The sequence below is a fragment of the Sinocyclocheilus anshuiensis genome, unplaced genomic scaffold (genome assembly GCF_001515605.1).
Source record: "Sinocyclocheilus anshuiensis isolate Anshui unplaced genomic scaffold, SAMN03320099.WGS_v1.1 scaffold446, whole genome shotgun sequence".
Classification (NCBI taxonomy): Eukaryota; Metazoa; Chordata; class Actinopteri; order Cypriniformes; family Cyprinidae; genus Sinocyclocheilus; species Sinocyclocheilus anshuiensis.
The window spans coordinates 2871204-2886822 of NW_015544247.1; the positions used below are offsets into that span (position 1 = coordinate 2871204).

The following is a 15619-nucleotide window of genomic DNA, read 5'->3' on the forward strand; positions in this document are numbered from 1 at the left end:
CAAAACTTTCTAGGCCTGGAAATTGCTGTTCAATGACTTTTCCAGGTTTTTTATGACCGTACGAACCCTAATGTGATGATCGGGTGTGGGTCGGGTGCGGTTATCTAAATCGGACAAAAATACAGGTGCGGGCGGTTGGCGGGTGGATAATTTATTTGAAGCTGCGGATTCGGGTGACGTTTTAGCTCATCCGCGCATCACTAATATATATATATATATAATCATTAAATAATTATTTAGAATAATTACAATTATGATTTAAATTATATATAAATATATGTATGTGAGTGTGTGTAAACATGCATAAAATGTATGCAAATTTGTTAAATGCAGAGGTTGCAGTTACCAGCTTGTGAGCCAGTCTGAGCAGCAGATACAGCAGGTGGTGCTCGTGGCATGAAATCCAGGCACTCATGTGAGAAACAGAGGGCATGGCTCCGATACAAGACCGCAGATAACTCAGTACAGAGTCCGAGAGGATGAGAGGACTGAACTGATGAGAGACAAGAGAAAGAAATTTACCACCAAGTTTATCTCAGCTCTTTTTTTCGAGATCAAAAGGAATTTACCTTCTTTAGTAAGCCTTTGTGGATGGAGGTGATGGTGTTCAGCAGGTACAGGAGGGCAGTAGGGAGAGACAGAGGGGAGTTGGGCCCTGCTATTGTGCTGGAGGTCTTCATCCTCGAGCAGCCCAGACCTGGCAGACTGGAGACGACCTCCCCACCAGCCGCACTCAGCCCGGGGTTACAGATCATAGAGCTGGACCTGCAGCAGGAGAAGAGAACATAATCACTATTATGTTCCAATTATACAATATCTGTTCTTTTTGTATGGCTCAAAATTATCACTATAGACTAAATTACAAGTTACTTAGATCTAACATACAATATAAGCATAGTCTTATCCTATATTTATTTATTTAGTTAGTTATTTCCCATATGAGCGTCAATGACTATATTAATGGCAAAAATAATACAACATACAATTAAACTTCTAAAAAAATGAGTCACCTCCAATAGAATTCAAGAAATATATTTTACTTGATTCTTTAAGCAAACAAGTAAACTGTAAAGAAAAACTAACAGTCATATATTAGTAATTTTATTGTGTATGTACACTGTAACACCACAAATAAAGTCATTATAATTTTATATTATATTATATTATATTACAGTATATATTGTTGTGGATATGTTTAATTCTCTTAATGCAGAAACTATCGGTCAATAGGTTTCTAAAAGTTAATAACTGATTTGTTTAAAAAAAACATGAATTAATAGGATATATATATAGTAACAGATGTAGTTAATCTCATGAAATCTCAGTAATAGTTCACTGTACCTAAAGCAGCTGGTTATATTTTGCATGGCCTGATGGGATATCAGTGGCAGAAGCACGTCTGAAGTTAGTGACTCGAGTTCCTGTAGACACTGTACCGGCTGGAAAGAGCTCTGACAAAGGAATCAGATCAGATCATTCACATTACATATGCAAAGGATGGTAATTATTTTAAATATCTGTAATTTTAGGCCCATTTGCGCTAAGAGTTTAAGTTACCACAACTACATTTTTATATAATCCAAAGGGATAAATATATGAAAGAAAAAAGTACGCAAGGCTGTGAATGGCACTCAATTTCTACTAGCAGTGTAAAAAAAAAAATTTAAAATGCTTTTTTGTGAAGATACATTATCAGCAGCTATTTTGTGCAGACAGCATTATCTTGCCTTGAGGGATCTGACTGAATGCGCTGAATAATGTGGAATAATCGTTCATATTGTGGTGTTTATCACACCAGAAGCTTTAATGAAGGGCAGTTTGGACCTAAAAGAAGCCACTGATTATCCACTTTGATTCAATAAATAAATCCAGATGTCCTAACATATGCATTTATTGATTGTACATAAAAGTGGCTAAATATAAGCTTCAGGTAGATTTTACATGCCTCCAGAAGAACAGGCTGTTTTTAAAATAACCTTGTTTAGGGGCTCTGGTGTGACACTGGCTTTGATGCTTATTTCTTTCTTATTAATACCTACTTGTACACAGAGCTGTGAATAATACGCCTCCATGTAGAGCAGGTAGGATGGAAGCAGAATCAGAGCACTTGACATTTGAGCTGGGCCATCGAGTGCTCTCACACAGCCCTTGAGAGAGCTAATGACAGTGGGCTGGAGACCCGTCACATGACTCCACACAACCGGAGGAGGTGGAGGACACTCTGCACCCTGAGCACTGTCAATACACACAGAGAATCAGCTCAAGGCCATATCCAAAATTTATAGCACACAAATGAAACTGCAATATGAATATTAATAAAGCAAGACATAAATTATGGTGGTACATATTTCTCTTAATAAAAATTAAAACACTCTAACAGCTGTCAATCAGTTCCTGACAAACTGTAAAACCTAATCAAACAGAAAATAGTTCAAAATCTCTTTCTAGTTATTTTTTTAAGGAATCCATGAAATCGCTTAATTAGTGCACTTTTCCTTTTCCTTTTTGTTCCAGCAGGATGTATGAAATAGCTAAATATATACATACTGTATAATGTAAGTACATAATCTTTAATTCATTTTTGTAACAAATACTTAAGTTTAATATTTGTATTAAAATGTGATGATACAGTTTTTATTAGTATTATTAGCATGATGTATTTCGAAACATGACAGTCAATGAATATTCCACTAAAACTGATTTAATAATATTTATTAATGTTCATAAACATTATTAATAATATAACAGTAAAGACATTTATCATTTTACAAAAGATTTATATTTCAAATGCATGCTGTTCTTTTAAACTATCTATTAATATTCTACAGTAATTAATAAAATATTAAGCAGCAGAACTGTTTTCAACATGGATTATAATAAGAAATGTTTCTTGAGCAGCAAATCAGCATATTAGAATGATTTCTGAAGGATCATGTGACACTGAAGACTGGAGCAATGACGCTGAAAATGCAACTTTGCAATCACAGGAATTAATTTCATTTTAAAATGTATTCAAATAGAAAATTGTTATTTTAAATTGTAATAATATTTCACAACAGTACTGAAATTTTAATCAAATAAATCCAGTGAAAATAAGAGAATTCTTTCAAAAACGTAAAAAAAATCCTATCAACCCATAAACATTTGAACGGTAGTGTATATGAATAGTTTTGAAATATTTCTTAAATTATCAAAAGTAGCAATCAAAAACATACACTCTATTAACATTTAATAATTTTTTTTATTTATATAATGTGCAATTGTTGATACATCTGGACATTGTTTGCTACAATGGTTACATCGTAAAAGTGTAGTCTCACCTGACTAGGTCTCTCTGCAGTTCTTCATGGCATCCTGCCGTTTGAGTGACCTGAGTCAGCAGCACGAGCAGAGCTCTGATTGGGTCCAGCTCCAGAAGCAGCACAGCCTCAGATGAAGCACACCGCCAGTTCCCAGCCTGCAACCTCTTCACCAGCACAGGATACAGGTCCCTGGAATGAAGCACACACTCACCGTCCGTCACTACAATCACATGCTTTGAATACATTCCCAAACATCTGTATATTCACAATTTGCACTGTATTTTAAAGTGTAAAGTTGCTGGTCCTCCTCACGTGTACAGATTGCAAGCCTGTCCGTAGCTGGCAGCCACTGCGAACAGCCTCAGCACCTCTGTACTGCAGCGAAGAGCTTCACCTGCTTCCAGCAACATCTCTGATGGTTCCACAACCACAAAACGTGACAAAACCTCCTTCCCTCCTAGAGAGTTAAGCTAAGACACACAGACTAATTACAGCCAAGCTTGACTTTCAGATAGTATATACTAAAATGTACAATTTTAGAGTATAAGAACACCCTTAAGGAAGTTTTACTTTAATTTTCCACTTTAATTAACCAAATTATTAATATTTGACATCAATAAAGCATAGTAGCCCACAGCAAGACTATATATATTCATATTTCAGCACAACAATATGGTTTGACATCTGAGTAGGAGACCTGTCACTTGTTTTAATAAGCATCATACTCATTTACTAAAGTGGGTGGGAGACCTGTCAATTTTGCAATAAGTATTATAATTATTCACAAGTAGTGGGTGCTTGACACTGTTAACCTACACAATTTAGTGGATACTTACTATTCTAGCACAAGCATGCCTCCCAGCACTTGCTAAAACACGAAGCAGCTTCATTGCCAAGGCAACAGGGAGCCCATACAAAGAGGATGGAGCCTGTGAGGTGGCAGGAGCCCAGGAGCAGGGAAGAAACTCAGCAATCACAGTGTTCATTAGCCGCGGACAGTCCAGGATCTGACCGAGAAAAAGGTTTGAATTTTAATGAAAAACAACAGAAATATTTGTGCAAACAATGTGTAAATTGTATCATTAGTCCAAATCTAAAGTAAAAACACAATGTAGCAGTGAAGTTCAGATCATAAGGTAATAGCAAAGTGCAGAGGATTCAGAACAGTGTTATTATTGTTAACTAAAACTAAAACTATTAATAATCATTTTCAGTAATTAAAATAAAGCTGAAATAAAATAAAGCATGAATATTAGATAAAAAAAGATGTTGCATTGGCAACTAACAGAAATGGAGAAGCTTAAGTTGAAGTACTAAACTTACTAAAACGGAAATTAAAATAATATAAAAAAATAAATAAATGAAAATGACAACAGCACATTATAATGTTACTAAAATGAAAATGAAAATAAAAGTGAATCCAAAATATTAATAAATACATAACAGAATATTATATTTATATATTTATATATATGTATATATATATACACACTGAAATATATTTGAAATATATTTATTTCATGCTGAGTATACTACAAATACATTTACATATTTATGTACTTAATAAAAATACCCTGCTATTGTACTTTTGGTGTCCTAAACTGGTATACTTAACATCTGCTAAATTGGAACAACTAATTTTGTACTTAATGCACTTTAATTGTGCAGAAGTAGTGCTGAAGTCCAACTAAAGATATACTGAAGTATATTTGATTGTGCTAAAGTGGAACAATTGCAAGTACACTTCAGGTACACTTTAAATGCCCTGTATTTCAAAGATCATACAATCCTCTTAAATGGTGACATTAAAACATATTTTAGGCTTAATATTAAGAAATGTACATTGTGCACAAGTAGTACTCCAAATAAAGTAAAATTATCATTTTTATATCAAGTCTCAAGAGATATGTCAGTAAATATGTTAATAGACTTGAAATATACTTAAATATATTTTAAATATATTATTGTCTTACTAGGGTATAAAATAACACTGGTTCAGAATTCAGCTACCTGTGTTGCTGCAGTAGTCGAGTGGCGAGCGATTCGGATCAGAACCTCCAGAATATCAAGAACAACCCGGGGTGAGGGCCGCACCACCTCCAGGATATACCGCAGCCGAGGAAGACCCTGCATCTTCAGAAAGCCCTGATGGCAACACAGAAATTTCAGTAATTCTGCATAAGCAGCAACTAACTTTACAGAAAGAGAGCAATCTAAAGCTGGGGACACACTACATGACTAGCTGAAACATTCTAAGACTGACCTCAACACACTTAATGACTGTTTCCATCGACTGGAACAGATTTGAGTCTTTGACAATCGAAAAGGAGCACAAACCTAATGACTGAGTCACTCCACTACACAACACACTTAACGACTGGCGCGTCACGACTGGACAAATTCTGCCAAACAAAAAAACAAAATACAACTCGCAAAAACCTCAGCTCTCGCCCCACAACACTGAGGACAACACCGGTGCGCTTTTACCTATTGAAACATTAAGGTCTGTTTTACTTTTCTTATGTGCTTAATTTAACAGAAAACATTAGTTTTTTTTCTGCTATGTTGGTGATCCTAATAAATGTCACAGCAATGTGTTTCGAATATGTTTTGCATTAAGTCCGATGCTCCTCTTTCTTTTTTGGAATTATTGAGTGAGTAGACACATTTCATTATGTATTTTCAAATGCCTAGGTCTATGTTTAATTCCCTTAATTATAAAATTTCTAGCCTATTTTTAAACGTTTAGTCCAGCAACAGTTTATTAATTATCTCATGTATGTCTAAAATCAGGGATTAAAAATGAATTGGTTCTAAGTAAAAAAGGTAGGTAAAATTTTTTTCGTTACATTAGGCTACTCGAGTTTGGCTACCGGTTAGAACGAAATAAAACATCACTTAATAAATTCAAGGCACTCTAATTTCCCCATCCATTTGACACAAAACTATTATATATAATTAATATATTTATAGAATAATTTTATTTCGTCATATTCGTGATTTATGATTTAGGCTATTCGTTCCTATATTCGTTATGAAGAAAATTCGTTAGCCGCCCTAGCCTATTTGTTATGAAGTTGATTTAAAATTCTTCATAACAAATTTGAAGAAGTTAAAAGTTGAGAAAAAATAGAAATAGCCTGTAGATAGGCCTATAGGCTAATTCAATTTTTTCTTAACTTTTATTAGACTGCAGATCGAAATAAAATAATTATTGATAATCTTTCAAATTAGAGCAATCACTGGCATAATTTAGGCTATAATTTTCTTCGACTGCAGAGAAAACGAAACCATTTAATTTGCAGTGTTAACGAATTAAAAGAAAGTCAAGAAAGAAATAACAACAAGAACTATCGAGATTTTTCTTGTAATCAAGAAAAAAATATGACAAAATTACAAAACGAATGCTGAATGATGTTTGACAGTGAACGCATCTGCTCTGTATAGCTGCAATCGCTGGTGTCAATCGCAAATATTAAACATGTTTAAAAAAATCTTTGTGAAAACGACTGGTTCTTTAATTCTAAGATTATAATCTTTAGATACCACACACTATGCGACTTTTTCTGCCGACTGTAAACAGCAACTGAACCCAACTGGAACAGACCCGGTCCGACTGGGCACGATCCGCCATCAAGACCAATCCATTCATAATCGACCTGACAGTCGTGTAGTGTGTTCTCGGCTTTAGACCCCAGTTACCTTGACAACATCCTGCCTAGCAACATCATGATCTGTTTTTTTTTCTTCTTTCTCTTTAGTAGTTTCTTTCATGGTCTCATCCAAGCCTTCATCATCCTCGTCCTCATCCTCCTGAGCAGTGGGCAGTAAAGGAAAGGTTGCCATCCCGAGCAGCCATGAGAAAGCATTATCCAAGCACTCCTAGGATGAGACAAATCAGAAATGTTGTGGTTACTTGTAACTTCTTGTGGCAAAAGTGCATAAACGATATGCAAGATGATTGTCTCTTACTTCATCGTCAGATGAAACCAGCAGAGCTCGCAAGGCATGCACAGCTGCTGACATCACACCCTCCACAGTGTCATCCAGGGAGAACCGCAGAAGAAAGAGGACTCCAGCATCCAGTAAAGAAGACAAGACGCTGCCCTTCAGAGAGGAAATGTACTCACCAGCCCGGGCCTGATGGAGAACACGTGTACAGTGTTTATAAGAGACAAATCTACAGAAACAGAAAGAAACAGCCACAAACCCTCTTTTGGCATTAAAAATCAAGTCATGATTTACTAAAGACAAGCAGTAAATAATTAGCAATGAAAAAGCGTGGATATATATGTCTTAACCCAGACAGACAGATAGATAGATGTGCATCTTTAAGAGGATCCAGCATTTACTCTCTCATAATACCATCTTTGTGGACTCAAATCTACAAGAAATATAATAGCTTTTCACAGCAACTCAATGAACTTTTGTTTTAATTTTGAAATGTTTGTTTACTTTGGCCAGGACATTAGCGAGAGTGCTGACGGCCAGATTGCGCTGTTGGTTCAGCTGACTGCGAGAGAGGAGGAAAAGCTCTTGCAGCGAGTAGCCAGCCAGCTGGAACAGAGGAGAGAGAGAAAATTATAGTTAGTATTACACATATACAACAACTACACACGCCTGCATTTGACTAACACAAACACCTTTTAAAAGAAGTACTGGCATCAGTTCTAGAATTTAGCTGAACCTACTCACCTCTGGCTCCTCTCCATGGTGATGCAAGCCTAAATGGGTGGGCAAGTCTTTGGTGGATGGGATGAGAGTGCCAGTAAAATCAAAACGTGCTTGCATAGCCTTTAATAAAGCATTCATGCAAACAAGAACATAGAATAGCATTTTTAAAGTCAGTACAAAAGGAAATGTCACCATATTTTCTAAATGAATGTTGTAGATCTTGCTTCATGCATGTTTCACTTTTTCAATTTAGTTTTGACCTTGTAATTTTTGTTCAAAATGTTATAACTTGATCTTCCAATGAGATGACAGACTTCTCTCTGGTGATGTATGCCAGACTTCTCCAATCATTTTGCATGCATGCAGCAATGTCAGTTGTAAGGGTGGGCGATATACCGGCAGAAATTTGTCAACCGGTAGAGATTTTGGACTATCTTTCTATCATGGTTACACGCTCACGTGATGTTGCTGTGCTACGTGATCACGAAAACTTATTGGTTTGTACGTGCTCAGAGCGTGGAAGTATTGAACTGCTTTACAGGCCTTGTTATATTTATAGGAAGTTATATTTGCTGCTTTATAGGCCTTGAACGGTTAAATACACAGACACACTTGTCAAAATGCCCGTCTTTGCAAGTATCCTCGTAAACACAGTAGGTCTTAAGTGAAAGCAAACAGCTGAGAAAGAAACTGTGTAACAGTATATTGGATCAGGGCAGCTCTTAAAGTGACAGCAGTCTAATATCCCTGCTGTCTGTCATTCATGTTAATCAAACAACAAAAGAGAAAATCTCTCACTGCTTTTGACTAAATGACTTTTGTAACTTTAATAAGAAGAAATATATATTTAATTGACAGTGATGAATATGCAGTGTTTTTATGAATTTGATTATTTTATACAATGTATGTACAATTTCTTATTTGTTTGTTCTACTGTAGTTTTTTGTCCTTTTGCTTGTAGTTCGTTTTTTTTTTTTTAATCGCCGACTGTCGTCAGTGAGCTTGAGTTTTTTTTTTTATTTAGGCTAGTATTAGTTTTTGTGATATTGACACGTGACATCAATTATGAAATTTCTATGGCATCAAAACTTTTGATATCATAAAGACCTTATTTAAAGCAAAAATAACTATATTGTGATATATCTCATTACTGTGAAATAAAACACCTCATACCATGATATATGATTCTGGTCATATCCCCCACCCTAAGTAAGTTGTATGGGATATTTTTACATAATTGTGAGAAGCCGAATAATTTGAAGTATAATTCATGTCTGTAGCACAAACAATGCAGTATTAGTTACAGTATGTGCCATTTTGGGGGTTTTAAAAAAACAAGTTCTACTGATGCTTGCCTTAACAAGCACAACTAAATAAAACAACTCCTAAGATTTAGTGGTTTGTACCTTATTGGTGCTCTGCTCCCTGGGTGCAGGAAGGTCTCTTGTCCATTCCAGTTTTTCTGGCTCCACCTTGTCCATGTGAAGCCATTCCTTTTGAGGCTTGATTGGCAGCTCCTCCTCTGTAAATAATAAATAACACCAATATTACAAATGATTAATAGTAACAGAGAGCAACAAAAAACACTAGACTTTCAGTTAGTTTAACAGCCTATTCCAGTTCCCATGTATATTGACATACACAGCACCACATGCTGACAGCAGTGCAACTACGGAAGGACTGTTCTCTGAACAGTAACCCCTGATGTGCTTCATCCATAAACGTCAGTGAGTTCCTCTTATCTCTATTACCTTAAAACAAATTGGTGCTTGCTCTAGCTAACTCTGCTCTAATCAGTCTAATTGAAATTGATGCATCTGCCTTAGCATGCTGGCCTCACAGCTTAGCTGGACAGATCTGCAAAGTGTACAGTCCTGAATATGCGTGGTGAGTTCCAAGCCGAGAGTGAATAACGAACTGGAAACCATCCAGCTTGTGCTGACAAGATTGAGAAGACCACATCCGGTACATTAGCTTTACTTTCTAATGCTGTATGCATGCAGACCAGTCCAAAGTCCCCATTCAGCTTTCTTCATGAAACTAAAGCAATGCTGTAATACTGAGTAGTATGTGTCAAATAAATCTCAAATACGTAGGTTGACTGTGTGTGTAATAACATTTTTACAACATTTATTCACCATGCAGTGGTAGATGATGTGATCTGTCTCTGCCAAACAAGCTCTGAACTCACTTACCTGTAATTGGAGGTTGAGCTACAAGCTGATTCTCATCTTCCTCATCATCCTCCATGGTATCCCTCTGAGACTCCTGAGCTTTTATTGTGTGGTCTAACTGTGGAGACGTGCTGTTAGGCAGAGGTTCATTCAGGAAGTCTTCTCTTTGCACAGGACCAGACGCTGACTCAGATCCTGGGGTTCTCTGTGCCTTTCGAGATCTCACGAAGTCTACTAATCTAGGGCCTGATATAAAATAACAACATGAGGGCGAAGTGAACAAAATGTCAGTTACAAAAGGCATGTTCCACAAATTAGGTCTAAAAATGAAGATATAAATAAAAAATAAAATCAACAACACAAAATGTTAACAAAATGGTCAGTGAAGGCTTCTTAAACTTCAGAAAACTGCAATCAAGCTCAGGAGGTCAAATTATGGACACTTTAAATTAAATATTTATTTTATATGAGGTTTGCAACCCTGCTAAAATATGGGATATTTCTTAGCAACAAATATTAAATATATCTACCGATCAAAAGTTTGGTGTCAGTAGAATTTTTTAATGTTTTTTTAAAGGGATAGTTTTTTTAAAGGTCATTCCAAACCCATAAGACCTTCGTTCATCTTCGGAACACAAATTAAGATATGTTTGGTCTTGCGGGTTTGGAATGACATGAGGGTGAGTAATTAATGACAGAATTTTCATTTTTAGGTGAACTATCCCTTTAAAGTCTTATGTACACCAATACTGCATTTATTTGATCAAAAATACAATAAAACTGTAATGATGTAAAATTTTATTACAATTTAAATTTTCAGAAGCCATTACTGTCTCTGGTGACACATGACCCTTTAGAATTCTTTATAATATGCTGGTTTGGTGCTCAAATATTTCTTATTATTATCAATGTTGTAAACAGTTGTGCTGCTTAATACTTTTGTGGAAACTGATATCTTTTTTCAGGAATCTTTGACAAATCGAAAGTTCAAAACATTATTTTATTTGAAATTAAAATCTATTTTAACATTATAAATGTCTTTACTATCAATTTAGATCAATTTAAAGCATCCTTGCTGAATAAATATATTAATTTCTTTAAAGAAATCTTAATGACCCCAAACTTTTGAATGGTAGCGTGCATCAAAATTAAATATAATTTATACAATTACTATGCTAGAATGGGTTTGCAAATACAACGGTTGCACATTATAATAATTCAGAAGACTAGCTTGTTAGGGACCAAATAATACATGTACAGGGATGGCCAAAAGTTTTGGCAGTGACATAAATTTTGTGTTTTGCGAAGTTTGCTGCTTCAGTATTTGTAGATTATTTTTCCACATGTTTCTATGGTATACTGAAAAACAGAGTTTTAAAGTCTTTTATTAGCAAAAAAATATAATGAGTCAATATTTACAGTGTTGACCCTTGTTCTTCATAACCTCTGCAATTCGCTCTGGCATGCTGGATATTAGCTTGTGGGCCAAATCCTGACTGAGGGCAATCCATTCTTGCCTTATTAGTTCTCGGAGTTGATCACAATTTGTGGGCTTCTGCTTGTCCACTTGCCTTTTGAGGACTGACCACAGCTCCTCTGAGATCCGGGGAGTTGCCTGGCCATGGATCCAAAATTTGAATGTAATGATCTTCGAGCCACTTCTTTATCACTCTTGCTTTGCGACATGGTGCTCCATCATGCTGGAAAATGCACATATCATCACCAAATTGCTCATGGAACCTGCTGCCATTCCTGAGCAAGCTGTGCACTGCTGGTGACACGATTCTGTAGCTGACTCCTCGGGAGGAGACGGTCCTGGCGCTTGCTGGACACTCTGGGACGTCCTGAAGACTTCTTCACTGCAGTCGAACCTCTCTCCTTGAAGTTCTTGATGATCCGGTAAATGGTTCTTTCAGGTGCAATATTCTTTGTAGCAATTTCCTTGCATGTGAGGCCATTTTGATGCAAAGCGATGATGCTGCACGTGTTTCTTTGGAGGTAACCATTGCTAACAAAAATACAATGATTGGAAGCCCTTCTTCCCTCCTTTTATAGCAATCAGTCTGCTCTTACAATCTAAGGCCCTGTCCACACGAACACGGTTATTTTTAAAACTGCAGCTTTTTCTACGCGATTAGGCCATTTGTCCACACGTAAACGCAGCACCAGTTCACTGAAACCAAACATTTTTTAAAACGCCTGCCAGGGTGAAGATTTTCAAAAACTTTTTTTGGCTTGTGACGTCTGCGCCTGCGCTGTTATCTCCGCCTACTGGAGACTTTTTCAGGCTTCTGATTGGCCAACATGGCTTTACGGTTGAGATTATATCGCCACCTGTTGGTTTGGCATGCTCTTGACAGTGATTCATAGCATGCGTTTGCGTTTTCATGTGGACGGAGATTTTTTTTTAAATGGAAGGAGGAAAAAAATACCCGTGTACGTGTGGACATGGCCTAATTAGTATGATAGTGATTTCACCTGACTAGTACTCATTCACACTTTCACATGTTATAAATATATTTCCCACAAACTAACAAATACATATTTGTATAGAGTATTATTTTTCCTTACAATAACCTGAGTAGGGGGCTGTTGACACAGATCACATTTTTTATATAAATTTGAAGATGTTTCATGTTTGGCATTAGAAGTTCAATTCAATTCAAGTTTATTTGTATAGCGCTTTTTACGATACAAATCGTTGCAAAGCAGCTTTACAGAAAATTAAGTTTCAACAATATATTTTGTAGTAGCTTATCAGTGGTGACTATGTCAGTTAATGTACATATGGCAGAAATGTACGGAAAATCAATTAAAGGATTAATTAAAGACGTAATCAAACAGACGATGAACACTATTAACAGCAATTATTATATGTTGCAATCAAACTTATAGCAAAATTTGGTAGTTCTGTATGTTGTTCCAGGGTTTGCATCAAGTGAAGAAGTGTCAGTGAAAGATATCGAGCTTACCAAGCTGTGCCAGCAGCTTCCTCTGTTCCTCCAGGATCTCACTCTGGGACATCGCCTGCAACTTTGTCTGATTCTCCTCATGGATTTTCATTGTCTCCATGCCACTATTTGCAATCCCAAGTCCTTGACCCGTAAGTAGCACAGGGCCACCAACACGGTCTGTAACAGAAGCCCAATCAGAAATCAAGCATGCTTTAGTTAACCATGAAAAACTTTGTGGAATGTGACAGCACTTACCCATTACATTTGACTCAGGTCGCTCAGTCTCCATATTCTGCAATGGTGAGAAGCTCACATGTCTAGATGCAGAAGACTGATCTCTAGTCTCTGAACAATTTAAAGACTGAACATCTTCCTTAGCCCTTTGTGCTGCAATTTGACGTGCAAAAATACTTTTTCTTCCTTTAGGAGCTCTTTCCTGCCCCTAAGCGCAGTGAGAAATACAGAAACTTCAGAGAAACAAACATGCTGGGAGGGATTTGTATGCATGTATAATATTTGCTCACCTCACTTCCCATTACAGATCTATGTAAGACTTTAGGGAAAGCAGCGCCTGTGATACACGGGAGCGACACAGGTACTGCACTCGTGTCCCTCTCCTTTAGGAAGACATAAACAATAAGCATGGCACTGGCATGTTGACATTCAGTCAAACAACAGGCACACTGTAATAAATGTGACTCACAATGATTCTAGATAGGACAGCACTGATGTGGGTATCATGTCTGTCCAGTCGCTCTCCTGGGTCCTCATCTTCAAAACGCACCCGCTCCTGTTTGAAGCGTGACTTCTTTGGAGGTGCAGGGGTCAAGGAGGGAAGCTCATCTGGAAGATCTGAAGGTGCAGATGAAATAATTTCAGTACAAAGTTAATATAAGTTTGTTTTATATCAGCCTGATCTTATTTAAGCAGGTCTAATGAAACTCATCATTAAATTTGTTCAAGAAAGAAATGTTTAAAGATAACTGACAGAACGTTCAGAAATTTCTAACCTACCTTCTATAGTCACAACATCTCTCTGGTTTCTCTGATCCTGTGCATCAGCTGCGGCAGCGTCTCCTCTGCGTTTATCAGGGCGCTTCACTACAGCGACAGTGGACTGACCGCCCGCCGCCAGAAGCTCCTGCTGCTCCCGGAGCAGATCCGCCTCGCTGTCCGTGGGCTTGGGACGCCGCAACATCCCAGCTCCCGAATTAACACAAGGGCGTCTAATGGTTCGGAGGAGACTGTCAGAAATAATAATGATTCAAGATTTAGCTCTCAAATTTGCCATTTCATCTTGTACTTCACTGACTGACAGTCTGAAAGTTTTCTTGTTGGCTTGCAGAGGATAATATGCACATTTCCAGCAAGTTTCTAATAGTATTAATAATCAGCCCGTGATCAGCACAGCAATGATGGAAATATTCCTTTATTGTAAATCCAGTTAGGTCATCTATCAGCTATTTGACTGAATATGTACACTAAACGCACAGCCACAACCAACACATGTAGAGTTTACAGACGTGACTTCAGTTCCGGGTTATTATGTGTAGCCATTACAAAATAAAAGCCTTTCGGTTTAAGAGCTTTTTATTTTTTACATAAAAGATTGCATCGTTATTAAATTATATAAATATATAATATAACACAAAATAATGCATTTAGTTTTATTATATATTCTTAATTTTCTTTTTATTTACATTACTAGAACCTTATTTTATTTTCCCTTTTCTATCGTCGAAATTGTATTATATTAAAATATACTATAATATTAATTTATTTTATATTAAAAATATTAAATAATACATATAATTTTATAAATATATCAACGACGAAGAGGCTCGATATAAAGGATAACAGAAATTATATTTGAACAAGAATATCCTAAGAGAAGCTTTATTAGAGAGATATTGTCTTAAAATGCATGTCTGAGTAGTATCTCTGGCTTTCCTCTGATCACTTTGGCAGTTTATACATGTAGGTACATCTGTTTATCATCACATAGGCTTATGTTTCTCATTATTCTATCTTATAAGTTCATATATTAGCAGGGAATTAACTTTTAAAACATTTCTACCCTATAAAATGCTTAATATTTAATTAGTAAGTTAGAAATTAGTTAATATCTAGTTAAATTTGTTGAATATCTTCACGGACAATATTTATGACAAACATGGCAAAACAAGCAACATCTTTATCTAATTACGCTGATCGCATCTCGCGCAGTTCAGTGAGTTCAGTATAAATACAAATCAAAGAATGAGCTTCGGTCTCCATGAGACTTTGGAGAGCGGTTGTCGTTTTTTTTCTTCTCCGTCCTCCGCAGTCTCCCCGCGGTCTCCGCCCCCCAGTCTGCCTGAATGGGAACACCCAGAGCGGGATCCCCGGCGTTCCTGGCATCCATCCCAAACACAGCACCGCCGGACAAAACAGCGTCCTGCTGAAGCGTGTTTAATTGAGAAAAGCGGCGTATAGCAGATAACATATTAGACTGCAATGTTACACCTGCCGCAGG

The 15619-nt window shown here is 36.7% G+C and overlaps 1 protein-coding gene across 2 annotated transcripts in view; it reads right to left on the reverse strand.

The window, feature by feature from the left end:
* The window catches only part of LOC107697750 (RNA polymerase II-associated protein 1-like), a 43024-nt gene extending 28367 nt beyond the window's left edge, over positions 1-14657 (reverse strand). The window contains exons 1-20 of one of the 2 annotated variants that reach the window (XM_016498591.1): positions 14417-14657; positions 14119-14381; positions 13808-13956; positions 13629-13721; positions 13360-13546; positions 13123-13281; positions 10172-10396; positions 9383-9498; positions 7998-8096; positions 7758-7859; positions 7275-7442; positions 7005-7184; positions 5313-5447; positions 4139-4309; positions 3615-3772; positions 3321-3491; positions 2040-2235; positions 1342-1451; positions 570-765; positions 347-493 (exon numbers count right to left, since the gene is read on the reverse strand). In XM_016498591.1, the coding sequence (XP_016354077.1) occupies positions 347-493; positions 570-765; positions 1342-1451; positions 2040-2235; positions 3321-3491; positions 3615-3772; positions 4139-4309; positions 5313-5447; positions 7005-7184; positions 7275-7442; positions 7758-7859; positions 7998-8096; positions 9383-9498; positions 10172-10396; positions 13123-13281; positions 13360-13546; positions 13629-13721; positions 13808-13956; positions 14119-14302 (2946 nt within the window). In that variant the 5' untranslated portion in view covers positions 14303-14381; positions 14417-14657. Of the gene's footprint in view, positions 1-346; positions 494-569; positions 766-1341; positions 1452-2039; positions 2236-3320; positions 3492-3614; positions 3773-4138; positions 4310-5312; positions 5448-7004; positions 7185-7274; positions 7443-7757; positions 7860-7997; positions 8097-9382; positions 9499-10171; positions 10397-13122; positions 13282-13359; positions 13547-13628; positions 13722-13807; positions 13957-14118 lie in introns of both variants that reach the window. The other variant, XM_016498590.1, reaches the window with a different exon arrangement.
* Between the last annotated feature and the right edge of the window lie 962 nt (positions 14658-15619).